Below are 19,652 nucleotides of genomic sequence, written 5' to 3' on the forward strand. Positions count from 1 at the left end.
TTAAAGAAATCCTATGGGATAACATCACTCAGTTTTCTTTCTTTTTTTTTTCTTTTTTTTTTTTTTTGGTTGGTGTACCTCTCATGGAGACTTCCTTAAAAAATCTGGAAATAATTAGAAACTATTAGAGTACCTAAAAATGTTTACTGGAAAACTAAATCTGCTATTCATCAGAGCCCAATATACTAACAATAATGTAATGGAAAAAGGAGTACATATAGAGAATAATATAAAGCACCTCAAGTATGACTGACTGTAAAACCTGAAAAAAAAATCTATGGTAGAGGGCAGGATCTAACCTGGGATACACTGAAGGATTTGGAGGAAGTGCTTAATGGATTAAGCACTTGTATTGTGTCAAATACAATACACATACTGAGGATTTTACTGTAGTCATTGCACTTGGAAATGTCAGAAAACCAAACTTTTTAAAAGATACTGCTAACTACAACTTTAATACAAATGAAAAGTGAAGAATCCATAGTTAATTCTTAAAATTTATTTTTGTGTCATATGGTTTACATGGAAAAAGTTATGTTTTGGGCTTTTGTAGAACAATAAATACATCATAAAGATAATACTAAGTGCTTCTTTTTAAAACTTAAAAAACATTTTCTACAGAGATGTAAATACCCACTGGGGGGTAGACTGGATGGCATGTCCCTTGGAGTTTAAAAGCCTTCGCATATGAACTGAATTATCCTTGACAAGTACCTTCAGACATTTGTAATAGGATCTCATGTAAATTTAGACCATATTTTGGACACAAAATATTGCAAGAGTAAGTTTATTTAGGAGCTCAGATAAAAAGGAAAGTTAACATCCTTAATAATATGTGGGAGTTAACATGAAACTCCCAAAATGAAAAGTATACAAAGAAAGCATCTAATGTGTTACAACAAAGAACAAGATGTCGCATTTTCTTTTCCTTTTTTAATCCCTATATACCTATTCTTGCCAACAAAATTTTTGTTTCAAGGGTTAATCTAAATTTGGAAAAAGAGAAGTACATTTTATGCAAATAAATAAGCTAAAAAATACCATCTGTACTGCAGCTTATTTTAAGGAAGAATTAAATCACAATGTCTATTATAATTTAGTTTTATTTCATTCTGAGAGGAAACATGTATTAATATAGTTCATCAAGATAGTTACTCATTTAGATTTTTAACTATGTTTACTAGTAATAATACTGCTCATCCAAACAAGGAGCTATCAATACTGACAAAGCCTGACAGTAGAATAAAAGAAAAGCAAGTTAGAACTCTGCAGCTTTAAAGATTCATTCGATTGTCTTCTGCCTTGGCACAAAGACAGCCTACAGAACAAGGCTAATTCTACAGGGATCATCTCCATTGTAGAAGAAATGCATTAAGGCCTGAGAGGAGAATGCTGCTTTGGAGAGAGTTATGCCAAGCAATCTCTACAGCACAATTAACTGTATTTGTTTCTCCTTATCAGGGGTCTGCTGCTTCTATGGTTGCTCTCTGCTAATGGGTAAAAATAGGATATAAATCATCATGTGAAAAATGGCAGATTATTTTAGGGAAGTTTGAAGACATCCATTTGTGTGTGTCCTTAAAATCAAGGTTTTAGACATCAGTGGACAATTAATGGTCTACAATAATGGTTTTGTAAACTTAACTTCACACAATAGTAAACTTCTAGTTTGTGAATAGGAATTTAGGAGGGTTCCTCATTTGTTGCTTTAAAAAATCTTATAGAAAGCATAAATAACAAAATCAGAGCTCTAAACACGAATACTTTGAAGTCCCTAAAATGAGGTACATTTAGTCAACTACCCACTTAAAATACTTCAGTATTTCAAAGTGTTTAACAATTTGAGCTATTTAAAAAATTCAAAAAATCAAACTGAGAGCCATGTTTATATTTCTTTGTTGAAACACTGAAAGAAAGTGCACTGCATAGAGAGCTTGAATTTCTCACTCTTCCTTTCAATCAATATCTGAGGCAAAGTTTCATCTCTAGGGCCCTTAATGGCAGGAATTCCTGGAGCCAGCAAATGAGTAATGTTAGACCTATGATTAGATGATGAGGCCATCAAAGACACTAGATCCTAATGCTACATTCCTCTTTATTTCTCTGAACTGTAGGGAAACTCAGGGCTAGAGAAGAAAGCTTTTTACACTCTTTATTTCCATAAAAGCAATTTTTAAAAATATGCATCATCACGAAGCTAAGAAGGCCAGACAGGTCTCTCTGCATATCTCTTGAACTCAAGACATTAACATTATGTGACAAAATTTTCAAAGGCCACGAAGATAAAACTTCTGCCAGGGATATCGTTTTCTTTAAACTTTTCCTTTCCAATATTCCTCCTGGTTAACAAGGGGGAAATGGACCAAATAATTTCCCCAAGAATATATCCTTGAAGAAAACACACCTGAAAACTGGAAGTCAATAGGTAAGGTTTTTGTTCATTTTTGGTGATGTTTTAAGGGATCAACTGAAAATATAGTGTTATTTATTTGGGAGTTAGTTTTCTGGGGAAGATTTTAGGAGAGTAACTAGAAATGAGTTAGGTATATTTTGTTTTTCTTGAGAAAACAATGGAGAAATGTACTAACTACTTATTATAAACACATAGAAACTCTCTTTTCATTCTTAATTTACAAAATATGTAATATTCCATGATAATTGTGATCAGCAGGAGACTGGACAGAAATGGTGAGAAGCTATACTACTATTAGCTTCTTATTTTAGTTATTAGAAAAACAATAACATATGCGTTTATTTTTACTTTCTTGGATTGTTGAGCAGACACAATACACAACAATTACAAATTTATCTTTAATTTTGATTATTAAAGATAAATAGATTAAGTACATTTTTTAAAATTTACTGACATATAGATCACACATAAAAAAGAGAAAACAGCAAGGTATCAAATTAAAGATCACTCAACGAGTTTTATTTGTTTTTGACACCTGAAAAGTTCTTACTCCTCTCATCTAATAGAATAGAAAAAATAAGATAATAACAAACCTAAAAATTTTAAGTTATGCTATGACATTTTAAAAACATGAGACATAAAGAAGGCTCAGAGAACCTATAACAAATACACACACAAATACGTTCATACATATACAAGATTACCTCCAAACGTCCATGGTAAATATACTTAAAAGCTTAGTTTATTTTGTAGCAAAATTTTCTGAAATATGTAAATGAGTGGAATTCAAAAATTTCATGATAAATGTATACTATGAAAAATTATGCATGAATTTCAAAATTCTTTTGCCCTAAAATGAACTCCTCTAATTCTACTCCCCACACATTGTTTTATGCATTCCATGTGAAGAGGTAAAGACAAATAAGGAACAATGGAAGACAGGAAGGATGAGAGAGAGAGAAATACAGCTAGAAGACAGTGGAAGAAAAGAGGAAGACTAAGAGAACAGTTTCATGGGAAAATCATCCACATGTTAATTTATCTCCAGATACATTATTTTCCCCATCTATAGGATTAAAGATGAGCATTTTGACAATATATAAATATGTATTAATATATGTACCTACATCTTATTAGTCATAAAAACATTTAATAGTTTGATGCAATCAAGTGAATGAGATTTTGTACCTGAGAACAAAGCAGCATAACAAGCTCCACCACCGATGTGCTAGACTTCATACAAACGAGGCCTGCAACAAAGAAAGGTTACAACCAATTGAAATACACTGGCAGAAATCATCATATGACATCAATCCATCATCTACAAAACTTTCTTTAAAAAAACTAACTCTAAAATAAAATGAATGAAACCATACACCAAGTTATATTTTACAATATTAATTTTAAAATATTCAGGCAGTCATGATGATGTGAAAAGCCTTAATAGTTTGATTTAATTTTTTCACTTACTTTATTTGGTCAAGGCACTTAAAATATTTTAACAAGATGCAGGACAGTTATCGAAACTCTAGAGCCAGATAGAGTTGTTTTGTTCCAGTGATGTTTGTTATGTGATTGTCTCCATGATCAAAGAATAATAATTATTGAAGATCTGTCTAAATGTTCTTCCAAAAGATAAAAGTAAATTAACTTACAAATAAGTAATTTTGCATAGCTTATAAGTTCTTCCAATCTTGGAATAGATAGTAGCAAGAAAATCAATTGAATATATGATTGTTGTTTTTAGCCTTTGTTTATATGGAACTGTGTACTAACTACTGTTTACTTGATGAATATTATGGTTAGTGGTGAATTGGTGAATAAGCCTATGATTACAGAGTGGACTGAAAGTACGTGTTTACAAAAATTAAAGAAAAGTGCTCCCACTCTAGGTGATTTGTTAGCAAAATGACATAGGGGAGCGATGAAAGATCAAGGAAACCCAAGCCATTGAAACAGCTAGAGCACAGACTAGGCTATAGCCATGCATAAAGACCTAAATCAATGTGATCATCAAGTACGCTCTACTTCTCCTGGCTGCCAAGACATCTTCCTTTTTTGTTTGCATTTAATGGACACAGTTCTAGAATCACTACAGAACAAAAGCGCAGACATCATCAGTCCTTTGGTGAATAAATGCACATCAGCAAACCTGTATCTTGTCTTAATTCATTGTCTGTAATGCAAGAGTAGAGGCTAGAAATATCATCTGGATTGTTGCAAAAAAACCTTTAAAAGCAGTGGCTCCTCTGCTGTTTATTCGTTTAAGTATAAAGCACTGGAATGAAGGTAGTTGTCAGGGTTAGCCCTACGGGTGCGGCTGTTTTTATTTTATTTTATTTCTTGGAGGAGGGAGTATGTTTTAATTTTATGGGCTCCTTTCCCCCTCTTTATGGTGATCTAATTGCATAGGTTGAAAGATGCTAACCAGTTCTTTAAAAATACGTTCTCTAGCCAAGTCTAACTTTATTTAGACTCTATAAGTGGCTACATTTGATTGAACCAAAATGGTTCAATTAAACACACATCACAGCCCTCACTACTTACATTGTGACTTTGCTGTCAAGTGCAGATTCCCCCCTTCAAAAACCCTTGTGACCTTTTGTATGGCTTCTCTGGAAACTTCTGTAAATCTTAGGCTTTAAAAAAATATTTTTCCTATTAAAAAAAAACCCAACTGAATGTAATAATATGTATGTAAAAATGCCTACTATGCATTGATCGCTTACTATCTGCTGTAAACTGTGTTAAGTTCCTCAGGAACATGGTGTCCCATTTAATTCTCATAATACTCTGTGACAAAGTACCACTATTCCCATCCTATGGGTGAGAAAATATTCCTCCTATAAATGGTTGAAACATTAATTATTCAATATGCTTTTCCAATTAAAAGGGTGACTGCTGTATAACACCATACAATACACACACACACACACACACACACACTTGTAGGTATGAAGAAAGTAGGTCATAATTGGCAGTTTTTAAAAGTGCCAACATAGAGCTATAACGAAGGATTAGTAACAATCTCTGGAAGAGAATTTTTTTTTTTTTGACAGGCAGTTAGACAGTGAGAGAGAGAGACAAAGAGAAAGGTCTTCCTTCCATTGGTTCACCCCCGAAATGGCCGCTATGGCTGCCGCACTGTGCCGATCCGAAGCCAGGAACCAGGTACTTCCCCCTGGTCTCCCATGTAGGTGCAGGGCCCAAGCACTTGGGCCATCCTCCACTGCCTTCCCGGGCCACAGCAGAGGGCTGGACTGGAAGAGGAGCAACCGGGACAGAATCCGGCGCCCCAGCTGGGACTAGAACTTGGGGTGCTGGTGCCGCAGGCGGAGGATTAGCTAAGTGAGCTGAGCACCGGCCTGGAAGAGAATTCTTAATCAAAATGTTTGCTAATTTAAAAAATATTTTAAAAGATTTTTTGGTGTGTTTTTAAATTAAAATAACAGGCTGCTTCTTTCTCTGTGTCTTTGTCTCTGTCTCCCTGTACAAATGGAATCATTAGAAGCATCTTATAGTAACAAACGACATGGTTTTATATTAATTGTTTCTAAATGGAAAGTAATAGCAAAACTGGTTATTTTTCTTAATAATAAAGTTTCAAGTGCCTTCTAGTTACTAGCATGTATATTTATTGTAGGTAGTGGATAAATATTCTTTTGTGATTATTTTGCTAACAAGCCCATTCTTACTGTACAGACAGACAAAACAAGCTATAAAAAGGTACTAGTGTTTCATCTTATCCGATCTTCGGGCAGACAGTTAACAAATGAAACAAGAGGCAGATGTAAAAACCTCAATTAAGAGCCAACTGGTGTAACTCAACAATTCTCCAGCTCAGGAGTTAGAGAATCAGAAAGATTAATGGGACATTTATCACTTGTTGGCTACTCTATTATTTGAATTGTGACATAGGAAAACTAAAAGACCAAAGGACTATAACTCAGATAGGTATTTGTGTAAATTTAGATAGTAAGATCTTGATATAAAGAATTATTTACCAAAATTCTGTGTATTAGTTTAATAATAGCAACTTGAAATAAAAATTAGGAAAAACAGGTCTTTATATTCATTTCTCACAGATATTTTAAAAAATATATTTCTAAGAAATTCCTACAGAAAAGAAACATTCATAATTTTCACAAATATTATTTCATTGTAAGAAAAATATAAAAGCTTATTACTGCTTTGTTGTAAATGAATGATGACAAACAGACAAAACCATATTATTGAAACTTACAAAAGTACTTACAGTCAATATTTTGTGAAAGGTCACTGTCATTTCAACTCTACAGAATCTCACACCTTTACCAATATTTTACCTAATTACTTGTGATCAGAATGAACTAATGAATTTCCCTCAGAGAAAAAAACAAAAACAGAAAAACTTTGACTGTAAGAAAACAAGCAGAGGGAATTTGGTGGTGGTGGTGGGGTTTATCTATCTTTAAAAGTTACATAATCAACGGCAGATATTTGGCCTAATGTTTAAGATACCCATGTCCTGTATCAGTGCCAATGGTCAAGTCCTGGCTCCAGCTTGCTGCCAGTGCAGACCCTGAGAGGCAACAAGAGTTGGCTCAAGCAGCTGGGTCCATACCACCTGTGTAAGAAACCTAGGTTGCATTCCTGGCTCCTGAGACCACCCTTAGGGTCCAGCTCCAGTTATTGTGGGCATTTGGGGAGTAATAAACTATCATCACTTCCTTCCACACTTCACATCCCATAACCTAACAGTCTGGATATATTTTACTATCTATGCTTCTATATACCCCAAAATTTCTGTTGCCTGGAATGGACTTTTCTTCTCTCCTTTCTGTGCCCAGATAGGTTCAGCATCATCCAGTGCAAACATCATAATTCATTTGTGATATCTTCTTATAAGCAAAGAATAGTGTTAGCACTAAGAAATTTACAGTAATACATGAGACAATATTATCTGTAATTTCATCTATCTCAAAAGCTCACTTTGTTTGCTGTGGAGCTACATAAATAATTCAACACTAATAGGGTGGTGACCTACAAATTATCATGAGAAAGATTGTGATGGTTAATTCCTACTTGGAGGAAAAATATCCAGGCGAGACACAGTGACAAGAATCAATAGCTTAAGGAAAATAAACTGCAACAAAAGGAACTGAAGAGAAAAAAAGACTTTTATAGCTTGAGGGATGGATGACCAGAGCATAGGCGGTATTTGAAAGTGGGACCGGAATGGTTGGGATAAGATTCTAAGATAGATAAATATCAAAAGAAAATTATCAACAGCTTTGAAAAATAAAGAGGACAGATTCAGAGCAAATTTGAAAATGGAAGAAATGATACTGAGTTTGGTTTATGTTATCCATAGTCTATGATAATCCACGCCTTGGCAATTAATAAGTAGCTCCCCAAATAATCTCCCAAGAAAAATCAGTTTGGAATTTGAGAACATTATTGGAACATTTCACCAGAAAACAAACTCAGCAGTAATTCTGATCAATACTGCAAGTCATACTGACTTATAGTATACAAACAGCAAGTGATAACAGGCAATAAACACAGGAGGGCTGACAAGGACAGAGGAATGAGAATGGTAGAGATCTAGGAAGAACTTTTGGAACTGTATCAGGGTACTTCAGAAAGTTCATGGAAAATGGAATTAAAAGTTTAACTGGTGCAAAAATTTTTGAACCCATATACAGGTTTTTGTATAATACATTTTTTCCATGAAATTTCTGCATTGCTGAAAGCTGAAATCAGCTGAGTGGCTAAGATACAAATTCCTGTGATTAATGAGGCAGACAATGCGAGGTGGCACAGACCCAGGCAGCAAACAAAATGGAAATAGCTGAGTAAACCATTCTCTAAAACCTGGCAGCCCTTTCAAGTTCATACTTACTAGTGGCAGGAAGTCAGTTTTTACTTTCAAAACCACATTCCCCCCACCTAAAAAAACAAAATAAAACAAAAAATTGCACCAAAGGATAAACCAAATTAGAAACCATCAAAATGAGTGTAAGTCAGAAGGTTACCTTTAGGACAAAGCTATCTTTCTTTAATAGAAGGAACACTGTAAGACAGAGTGATAGTGTTTAAATAAAAAGCCATCGGACTCTTTGGAGTTAATCTATGGGTCTGAATTTATGGTGTCTGTTGAATCTGAAGATCAAGCTAAAACAGCCATGAACGTTAAAACATTGTGAAGGAACTTCAGCAGAACATTCCTCATGGTGAGGGGTGAAAAGTAGTAGGCATTATAAGAAAAAGCGTTTGCATCTTTTAAGTAACATGGGAAGTTTTCTTTCAGTAGGGGCCTCAACCTATACAGCAGATTCTGACAAGTATCTATGACTAAGTGCTTTGAATATATCATAAATGAATATTAATACAGCAATAAATTTAGAAAATATCATTCACTCACTGCTGAAGTTAAAGGAGGAAAATATTAAGACTTTGAAGGAAAAAGAACAGCAATTTTTAGGACAAAAGAGCACAATTCTTTCAAAAAGTGTGATGTCCAATGTGCCAGACACCAAGATACATACTAAGCTTAAAAAGAAGTGAGGAAAGCAGGATATGTTATATAAACAAACAACTGTGACACAGCCTCCTAGGGGCTCACAGAGAATACAAAGTGCAGCAGCACTAAAAGGTTAGTAAGCCATTCTGTCTAGCAGAATTTATGGGGACCATAACATTTGCACTGCATGATGCTGAACCTATCTGAGCACAAAAAGAACAGAAGGCAGCAGAAATTTTAGAAGTATATAGAAGCATGAGACAGTAAAGTGCCTCTGGACGGTTATGTTGTGGAGTGTGATGGATGGAAGGAAGTGACTGGAAGTGAAGACAGAGAAGTGGCCAGGAAGCAAAGCTGTAATGTGGCACAGCCTTCGTGTTGTCAACAGGGAACCACTAAAGGATTTTAAGCAAGAGTCAAGCAGAATCTTCAAAATGTTCAGGGAAAATGGAATTAGAAGACATCTATAATGTACATTTTTCCCTGAACATTTTGAAACTTTCTCATATTTTGGAAAGATTAATTTTCATCAGTTATGCAAAGTCTAGTCATGATAGAATAATGAAAGCCTGAGCTGAAGGCAATGGCAAAGTAAGTAGAGACAGATTGGAAAGATATTCTGCAGTGGACTCTAGGCACCTGGATGAATATAAGGATAAAGAGTGGGGAAAAGAAGCACTCAACTGTGAATGTTGTAACTTTAACCAGATGAAGAACAGAAGAGAGGAGCTAGGAAGCTCCAAACACTGAGAAAAAATAAAGAAATAGCAAGGCTGGTTGTCTGGTTTATGCTAAAAAAACTGAACTGTACCTATAAAAACGTGAAGCTATTTCCCGTTCATCAAAATTAAAAAAAAAATGTAAATAACTTGAAAGTCAAGAAATTAGTGTCTTTCTGATTTAAAACCAAAGAAAGCAAACAAAAAGAAAACAACAAAATTATAAACCATCCTTGGAAGGCACAGTAATGGCTTGAATTTTTATTATTAATGCTACAACTAATATTAATATGTCTATAGGTAGGAATAGGTACTATTATAACTGGACAGTTAGAGATTTGCCTGCATGTTCTTTCAGAAATTTTAACATAAAACGGTATTACAAATGGAAGCAATTATAATATTAACTTAAACTAAAATGACATCAAGGGCAGTAAGAAAAAGTTTATGTGAATGTAATTAAGTTATTATAGCTCACTTTCATATTTAGATTACAAAATTTAAGCAAAAAAAAAGCCCTCAGAATACTACACAGAGTTCCTATTCACTTGTGGATTTATTTAGTTCACTAAAAACTGTTATTATAAGCTGTGAACACAAACAAGTGGGCTTGGCCTGTCTTCCAATGAAACTATTTACTCATCCCAGTTGTATGTGTATGTACATGGATGGATGAGAGAGATGGATGAGATGGATGAGAGAGAGAACACAAATATATGTACACATTTTAAAATTGCAGGGCAATTATTTTTAGTCTATTTCTACAATGTCTTATAATTCTAAAATATAAAAATCTCTGAAAACTGAAATTCTTCTAAAATTATTGCAAACTCAATTATCAGCAAAATTTCATGTAAACAGTGTGATGCTATTTACAATCTTTTTCGGCTTCATGTGAATAGCCATGTGTTGTGGCAGACATGGTAGTGTAAAGGAGCTACTCCGACGTCCCTGGAGATGCTGCAAAATATGTATGTATGTACTGGTTACTTCTCTTAAACCCTTAAATAAGTGAGTTGTGAAACTCGACTGGACTTAAGGTTTTAAATAAGGAATTTTAGACACTTATCAGAATAAAAAGAAATACAATTTAGATTTTTAAAACTCAGAAATTAATGGTACTGTTTCACACAACATCTTTTAGAGGATTCATAAAGAAATTAACACAATTTTAATGGCAATTTCAAAGTAATTTAATATTACTCATTTCCCCATGGAAATTCCATGTATTCAAAAGAAGTAAAAATCTATTTCCAAATGGAGATTGCTGTAAATGCTTTCAAATTGTAAATAATTCAGAAACAAAATTTACTGTGGCTACTGTAGTTACACGATATTGAAAAATCATTTTGATTTATTGAGATGAACTCTTTACTTTTTCTCAGACATCACATTTTTAAAGCCTAGAAAATCTTAGATCTTGGATATATTGTTCTCTTTTATAGATTTTCTTATCCTGGGAATTTTTTGCTTGGTGCCAGTTTGAAATTCACATCAGTCATTGATAATTCTGTTAATGGAATGATAGATTACCAAAAAAATGAATACCCAGTGATGTTACTATATAGATTTTTTTAAAGATTTTATTTATTTATTTGAGAGGTAGAGTTACAGACAGTGAGAGGGAGAGACAGAGAGAAAGGTCCTCCATCTGTTGGTTCACTCTCCAAATGGCTGCAATGGCTGGAGCTGCGCCAATCCAAAGCCAGGAGCCAGGTGCCTCTTCCCAGTCTCCCCCGTGGGTGCAGGGGCCCAAGGACATGGGCCATCCTCCACTGCCTTCCCAGGCCATAGCAGAGAGCTGGATTGGAAGAGGAGCAGCTGGGACTAGAATTGGCGCCCACATGGGATGCAGGCACCACAGGTAGAGGATTAACCTACTGTGCCACGGTGCCGGACCCCCTACATAGATTTTTAATAGTGATGTGATTGTACTATGAGGTAAACTGAAAAGAATATTCAAATTGCATTATTGGCACTATTATTATTAATACCTATTAACTACAAAACATGGCCCCAACATTACTCTATGTTAACATAGCTTAAGTTGGTGTTAGATGAATTTGAATCCTTTGAAAGATTAACTTTATACAATAATTATAGACTTAAATTGTTGACAAACTCTGAGAAAACAAACAAGACCTCTACAAATCTCTTTGTGCTCAAAGTTATACATCCTGAAATTTGTTCTAAGTTGATTTTCTTTACTGAATCCTCCATGTCAAGTAAAATCTTAAATAGAGATAAGTAATGGACCCAGTTTTATTGAGTTTTAAAAATTAAATAGGTTCTTAGAAGCTCTTTGTATTTTACAACATTGACGACATTTTCAAAAGACAAAAATTACTATAAGCATATGGTTAAACACAAAAAGTAACTTACTGGAACAGCATGCCATAGATTATATACAGAAAAACTACAAGTCACTGATTATTATGTCTAATCGGAAAAACCTATTTCCAACTCACAACCATCCATAATTCAGAGGTCTTATAATCAAATTACGTTATTTTCAAAATATGGTTCTACAATGAAGTCAGTATATCAGTTACTTTCCAATTTACAAAAAGAAAAAAAAAAAAAAAAGCTTCTGGCATAAGATACAGCCCTATGTATAAACTAGGAGTAAATGGAGCACATGTCTGGCCTAGTGATTCAGATGCCCAGGGTCCCATTTCAGGGCGCTTTGCTTTGATATTTTTTTCTGGCTCATGACTCCAGCTTCCTGCTAATGCAGACCCTTGAGGAAGTAGTGATGGCTCCAGGGACTGGGTTCCTGTCATTCACTCAGGAGACCTGCATTGGATTCCTGGCTCCCAGCTCCAACTCAGCCAAGTGAACGAGTGGAAAGAACATCTCTCTCTGTTTATCTCTTTATCTTGTTCTCTCCCCCTTACATAATGAAAAAAAAATTAAAGTCAAAGTAAAAAGAGTAAATGGTATCTTTTATTTCTCCTAATTGTTCTTCCAAAGAGACATAAATCTATTAAAAAGAGTTACTTTTTAAATTGGATGAATGGGAAAATCTACAAATGGCCATTAAATAAATGGCCATAAAAATGTGTGTCAGAAGACATGTTACTCACTTCCAAGAACTAAACATATTCAATTATTTAGTTCTAAAAATTGTTTTTATATATACTATATGGTACAAAAATAAACCAGAGGCATTTTGTGAGCTAGAGAAACCTGAATTCTAGCAGAGGATTTAGGAAGATGAAGTGATAATTTAATGGGCAGAGATAAAGTATATTCTCAGAAGCATTTTGGGATGTTGACATAATAAGAAAGAGAAATGTTGTCACTAAAATAATTTCTATTGTGATTATAAGAAAATGATGGACTTAATAAATGCCCACAGAATATATTTAACATAATAATGTACAGTTGTTAATTTGTAGAAAAAAGCTGACTTAGGGATCAATTCAAGATAAGCAACCCCAAATAATACTTCCCATTTGTAAAATGGGATCTATTTAAATTAATACAAAACTTTTACCTACACATAAGAGTAAAACTGTCATTTGTATTATGTTAACATAAAAATAAAAGCCATTATCTTGCAGTAACTGGACAAGAAATGTAATTTTATAAAGCAGTACATTTTAGAGGGACATAGACAAAATATAATCTACCTATAGGAAAAATGCCAGGATGGTATGACGTCTGGAAATAGTTACAGAAATCAAAGATACCCACTTGGCAAAGGTTTCTGGGGGAAGGAGTTAATGCAGAACTGGGAAACACTAAGCTTAACAGGAGAAAGTTTTGGAAATGGGAAATTCTGGTTCATTTTAGAAAGGATAGTCTAATAAAAAAAGCTATAATTTAGTATAATTCTATTACCCGAAATATTCAAGGAGAGGCTAAAAAAAAATCAACTGAAAGGAATGCTGGAGGGGTGGGTACCTGACTCTAAGCAAATATGTGAAAACATGTCACTGGACTTTGAAAGCCAAACATGATAATTTACATGGACAAATATGTCGAAAAACACTAGGTAAAATCTCAAAAAATCAAGATCATAATATGCACAGCATGTATGTAGCACATCACATTTCTTTACATTTATTACTTCTCAACATATTTTCTAAACTAAAAATTGTGAAAAAAAACATGAGTGAAACTACTAGTAAGTAGTTGAATTCAACTAGTAACTATTCTAAACAACTAATAAGTAGTTTCCAACTTGCAACCAACTAATTAAGTAGTTGGTTCCTGGTGGTATATGGCACATTGAATTTAATTATAAGTAATTGGTATAAATTATTTTAAGAATTGGTTTCTTCATTATACAACTTAAATTCAAACTATATTTATATAAATCCCAACTATACACACACTCACATATATGTTTAGGCATATTTATAAACATAAAATCACTAATAAAACAAATTCCATTTGAAAAATTTAAAAATATTTTCTTATGTATTGAAATTGATCTTTTAAAAATCAATCTGACATGCACATAGTGGACAACAGGATCATAAAGAAGCAAACATGGGAAATGAATAACCTCTCCAGGTGTATGTCTGAGGAAATGTCCATTTCACCAGCTTATTTTTCCTCAGGCTTCTTTATCAAGAGTGAATACTTGATGGCTTCTCTGTGATTCAGGGCCTAGCTAAGTTGTGGCAACTCCACCTAATTAAGAAGCATCTGTAATGTGGAAAATTGTGTTTTGATACCTGAGAAGGACAAACTGGAGACTGATGATCAAAGTTGACATGCCCTGGGCCTGACCTCACACTCTGAAACCAGAGAGGAAGGAGCAACATAGCTGGCGAGCATGGATCAAGGATCAGGAAAAAAAAAATCTACCGAGATATATTCTATGTACTTATATTGGTGTTTAAAATTCAAATTAGGAGGATATAATTAAGAATATGATTGTCAGTAAAAAAAGAAAAAATCAGTTAATCTTTATGTTTCCCACTACATATTTTAATATCAGGATATCTCAAGCTCTCAGAAGAAAACTTTATTAGCATTATAGACTTATTTAATCTATATTAAGTTCTTTTTTATCCAAAGAAATATTTTATTTAAGGAATACAAACTTCCTGCATTTCACAAGTACAGTTTTAGGAATATAGTCATTCTTCCCACCATACCCACTATACCACCCACACTCTCAGCCCTCTTCCTCCTCTGTTTCCCATTCCCAGTCCTATTCTCCACTAAGACCCATTTTTGATTAACTTTATTCACAGAAGATGAGCTCTATACTAATAGTTCAACATTTGCATGAAAAAAAAAATGTTCCTCAACAGTGGAGACAAGGGCTGTTCAAAGTCATTGCACCATGAAATTAATTTCACTTCCTTTTTTTTTTTTTTTTCTGAAACTTACTTAACTTTAAAGAAGCACCCAAGAATGATACATCTTTTGGAGCACTAAGCCATAAATATAATACAACTCTTTGAGGACAGAGGTCCCGCATGGGAATTTATGCACAATGACATCTGTTGTTAATTTAACAATTTAACACTCTTATATATGATGTCAATGATCTCCCAAGGCTCCTGACATGAGCTGCCTAGACTATGGAAGCCTTTTGGATCCACAAACTCTGTCAGTGTTTAGACAAGGCCATAAGCAAATTGGAAGTTCTCTCCTCCTTTCCTCCCTTCTTTGATGAGCACTTCTTTCCACTGGGGTCTCACCCAACGAGTTCCTTCATGTAGGACATTTTTTACCACAGTGTCTTGGCTTTATATTTAGTTTTTAATTATATCAAAGACTTTTTGGGTTGTACTGAAAATTAGAATATCTGTTTTTGGTGTAGCCTCTGTGAACTAAATAGCTCTGAAAACTTGAGCTAAGGCCTTGCCTTTCCTGATACTAAGTTCATTTGTTGTCAAATGTAGATTATTTTTAAACATTTTAAAAGTTATAACCTACAGCAATGTTCAGTCATAATACAGAATATGTAAGGGTACTTCAAAAAAGTTTGTGGAAAATGGAATTTAAAGATAAGTTTATTTTGGTGTAAAAATCTTTGAAATCCATACATAGTTTTTTCATATTGTTCATTTTCCATAAACTTTGTGAAGACCTCTTGTATAGCTGAAACAAATGCTAAGTAGTGGTAAAGCATGCCATTAAGAAATACTGGTCATGGCCTGCACTGCTGATTTCACTGTTCTGGTAATGGGTGATTACCTACAGTATGAAAATCAATTCACTACAGCAGCCCTCCTTTCTGTTTTTATTTGGCCCATGAGCTAAAAATACTTTAAACATTTTGGAAATGATTTGGAAAAAAAGAAAGAAAAATAGCTCGTGGTTCTTCAAAGTTACATAATATTCAAATTTCAGTGTTAACACAAATTTTATTGCCAAATTAATTCCTTTACATACTGTCTGGCTACTTCCACACTACAAAGGCAAAGTTCAGTAGTTATGACAGAGACTGAGTGGTGGCAAAACCTTAGTTATTTTACTTTTTAGCCTATTAACAGAAAAAGCTGGCCAACCACAGCTCTAAAGTACACAGTTTTATCTTGGCTGGGTAACCATGGTTCTGTATTCTCTCTTTAGCTCTCATTTGGACAAGATTGGTACAAATGAGAATATGTACAGTAATACAAAGGAAATGATATGGAAAAGTATGATTTCTCACTTATCTAGGCATCAGATTTCTACTCCATTCTAAACTTGAAAACAAAAATGAAAAGTGGTAATTTGCCAGGCAGTATTTCATGGATAATATAAAGATGAAAAGCATTTACAGAAGCTATCACCATGAGTTTACAGAACTTTACTGTGTAACTCTTATGTGTTTTATTTTTATGATGGGCCCATTCAAGCCTCATAATTGTTTAAGCAGGGATTAGATTTGAACATAAAGTGACCAAGTCCACTGTACTGTATAGATACATACATGTCAAATTCACAATGATAAAATATGTAGAGAAAAATAATCCAATAGTCTCTTTTTACTTACCTATGCATTTTGTCTTTCAACTATACTATCCTCTATTGTTTGTTCACATTTAGACTCTTATTAAATATTATATTGGCTCAATAATACTTTATTTGTTCATGCTGTCCTTAAGCTCTCCTTCTATTTAACCTTTATGACCAATAAACTATTTCTTTTACTCATGTTTTCATTTTGTTCCAGTTTGTTCAAAATTCCTCCAAGAATGACCAGTATCTATTTTATTTCTTGACACAGGTGTAGAATGTCTCATTCGGAGGGCCATAAGGCTTACAAAATCATTTGGTCTGGCCCTCCCAAGGCAACCATAGGTGGAACTAGAAAGTCAATAAATCTATAGTTGCTAATTTGTTAAAAATATTTTATTTATTTGAAAGCCCAAGTTACAGAGAGAGAAAGAGAGAGAGAGAGAGAGAGTGACAGACAGACCTACAACCATGTGGGAAACCTAAGTGGAGATCCAGGTTCTTGGCTTACCCTGGCCCACTCTGGCTATTGTTGCCATTTGGAAAGTGAATCTACAGATGAAAGCACTATATGCAAACAAGTGTAGAAATACAGAGACAGTGATTTTTGCCAAACACATGTTCTAGTGGTCAGAAAACTTTTTTCTGCCAGATCTCCACCCAGGTTTCCCACATGGTTGTAGGGGCGCAGGCATGAGGGCCATCTTCTAATCCTTTCTTACATGCATTATAAGGGATTGAGATCAGAAGCAGAGCAGCCAGGACTGATATTAGAGCTCTGCTATGAGATACTGGCAGAGTAAGAGGTGACCTAACCCACTGCACCACAACCCTGGCCCATCTATTTTTAATTTTTAAGGAGCTATAATATTGTATTATATCAGCTGTAACATTTTATACTCCTATCATTTTTACAGAGGGTTCTACTTTCATCATATCCTTGTTAGAACTTAATTTCTATTTTTTAACCGTACTCATCCTAAGGAATGTGAAATTATATCTCAAGGTAGTGATGATCTGCATTTCTCTAATGATTAGTGACATGGAGTATCTTTTTATGTGCATATTAACCATTTGCATATCTTCTTTGGAAAAATGTCTATTCAACTCTTTAGCTCATTTCTGAATTAGGCTTTCTGTTATTTCTGTATTATGAGTATTCTATACAAGGATACTTTTGAAAGCTCATTATTCCTGAATCAAAAGATAAGTTCATTTTGGTGCAAAAATTTCTCTTTAATATGCACTTTCCAGGGACTTGTTAAAGGACACATGCATAATCTGGATATTAATACTGTCATTCATAGTTTGACAGAGATTATAATGAATCTGTTGATTGCTTTGGTTAGCATGAACAATTCGGCATTGTTAATCTTACTATTACTATCTTCCATTTGTGTCTCATTAATTTACTATTTTATAGTTTTCAGTATACAGACGCTACATTCTTGATTAAACTTATTTCTAAATATTTCATTTTTAATAGCTGTTGTAAATGGAATTAATTTTTTAAATATTTATCTATTTGAAAGGCAGACTTACACAGAGAGAGCAGAGGCAGAGAGAGATAGAGAGAGAGAGAGCGAGCGCTCTTCCATCTGATGGTTCACTCCCCAGATGGCTGCAACAGCCAGAGCTGTGCCGATCCAAAGCTGGGAGCCAGGAGCTTCTTCCGGGTCTCCCACATGGGTGCAGGGGCCCAAGGACTTGGTCCATCTTCTACTGCTTTCCCAGGCCATAGCTGGGAGCTGGATCAAAGAGGAGCAGCAGGGAAATGAATCAGTGCCCATATGTGATGCTGGTGCTGCAGGAGGAGGCTTAGCCCACTATGCCACAGCACAGGCCTCCTGGAATTGTTTTCTTGATTTATTTTTTCAGAAAGTTAGCTGTTAATATATAGAAATACTACTGATATTTTAATACTAATTTTCTATCTTGCAAACATTACTGAATTCATGTACTAGCTATTTTTTTTTTTTTGGTGCAATCTTTAGGGTTCCTGTGTAAATTCATGTTATCTGCACACATGGACAATTAGACTTCTTCCTTTCCAATCTGAATGTGTTTTGTCTTGCCTGATTGTGTCAACAAGGGCTTCTAATACTATGCTGAATAGTAGTGTGGACAGTGAGCACCTTTGTCTTCTCCTAGACCCTAAGGAAAGCTTTCAAGTGTTCCCTACTGAGTATGTTATCCGTGGTTTCATGGTTTAAAGACTTCAGTGTGCTGTGGTACATCCCTTTCATATCTGTATTTTGAGAGCTTTTTTTCACATTACAAAAGGATATTGAATTTTGTCAAATGCCCTTTCAACATCTACTGAAATTATCACATAGTTTTTGTGTGTCAAGTTATGTTGGCCTTGTAAAATGACTTTGGAAATATTTTCTCCTCTTTGATTTTTCAGAAGCACTTAAGTAGAATTGGTATTAATTCTTGTTTGATACAATAGAAATGAAGTCACTTGGTCTTAGGCTTTTCTTTGATGGGTGACTTTTATTACTGAATCAGTCTCTCTATTTACTATTGGTCCATTTAGATACTCTTCCTTCATAATTCAATCTTGGTTGTAGGTGTCAAGAAATTTAATCATTTATTCAACGTTATCAAGTTTGCTGGATAATTTTTTTTAAAAAAGTTTTATTTATTCATTTATTTATTTGAAAGTCAGAGTTAGCAAGAGGAAGAGAAGGGTGGGGGAAGAGAGAGAGAAAGAGACAGAGAGAGAGAGAGAAAGAGAAAGAGAGAGAATGAATGAGAGAAAGTCTTCCACCCACTGGTTCACTCCCCAAATGGCCACAATAGGCTAAGGCTGGGCCAGATGGAAGCAAGGAGCCAGGAGCTTCTTCCGGGTCCCCCATGTGGGTGGCAGGAACCCAAGGACTTGGGCCATTTTCCTCTGCTTTTCCAGGCACATTAGCAAGGATAGGAAGTGGAGTGGCCAGGAATCGAACTGGTGCCCATATAGGATGCCAGAGTCACAGGTGGCTGATTTACCTGCTACAGCACAAAGTCAGCTCCTCTTAGATAATTTTTATTTTTTATTTCTTTTTAAAATTTTTTTTATTTTTTGACAGGCAGAGTGGACAGTGAGAGAGAGACA

At 34.5% G+C, this 19,652-nt stretch overlaps 1 protein-coding gene across 10 annotated transcripts in view; it reads right to left on the reverse strand.

The window, feature by feature from the left end:
- NBEA (neurobeachin) overlaps positions 1 to 19,652 on the reverse strand; it is a 732,675-nt gene that overhangs the window by 387,795 nt on the left and 325,228 nt on the right. For all 10 annotated transcript variants that reach the window (XM_070049020.2, XM_070049018.2, XM_051831739.3 and 7 more), the window contains exon 34: positions 3,602 to 3,663. In XM_070049020.2, the coding sequence (XP_069905121.1) occupies positions 3,602 to 3,663 (62 nt within the window). The remainder of the gene's footprint in view (positions 1 to 3,601; positions 3,664 to 19,652) is intronic.

The sequence above is a fragment of the Oryctolagus cuniculus genome, chromosome 9 (genome assembly GCF_051225735.1).
Source record: "Oryctolagus cuniculus isolate XC-2025 breed Fujian yellow rabbit chromosome 9, ASM5122573v1, whole genome shotgun sequence".
In the NCBI taxonomy this organism is placed as follows: Eukaryota; Metazoa; Chordata; class Mammalia; order Lagomorpha; family Leporidae; genus Oryctolagus; species Oryctolagus cuniculus.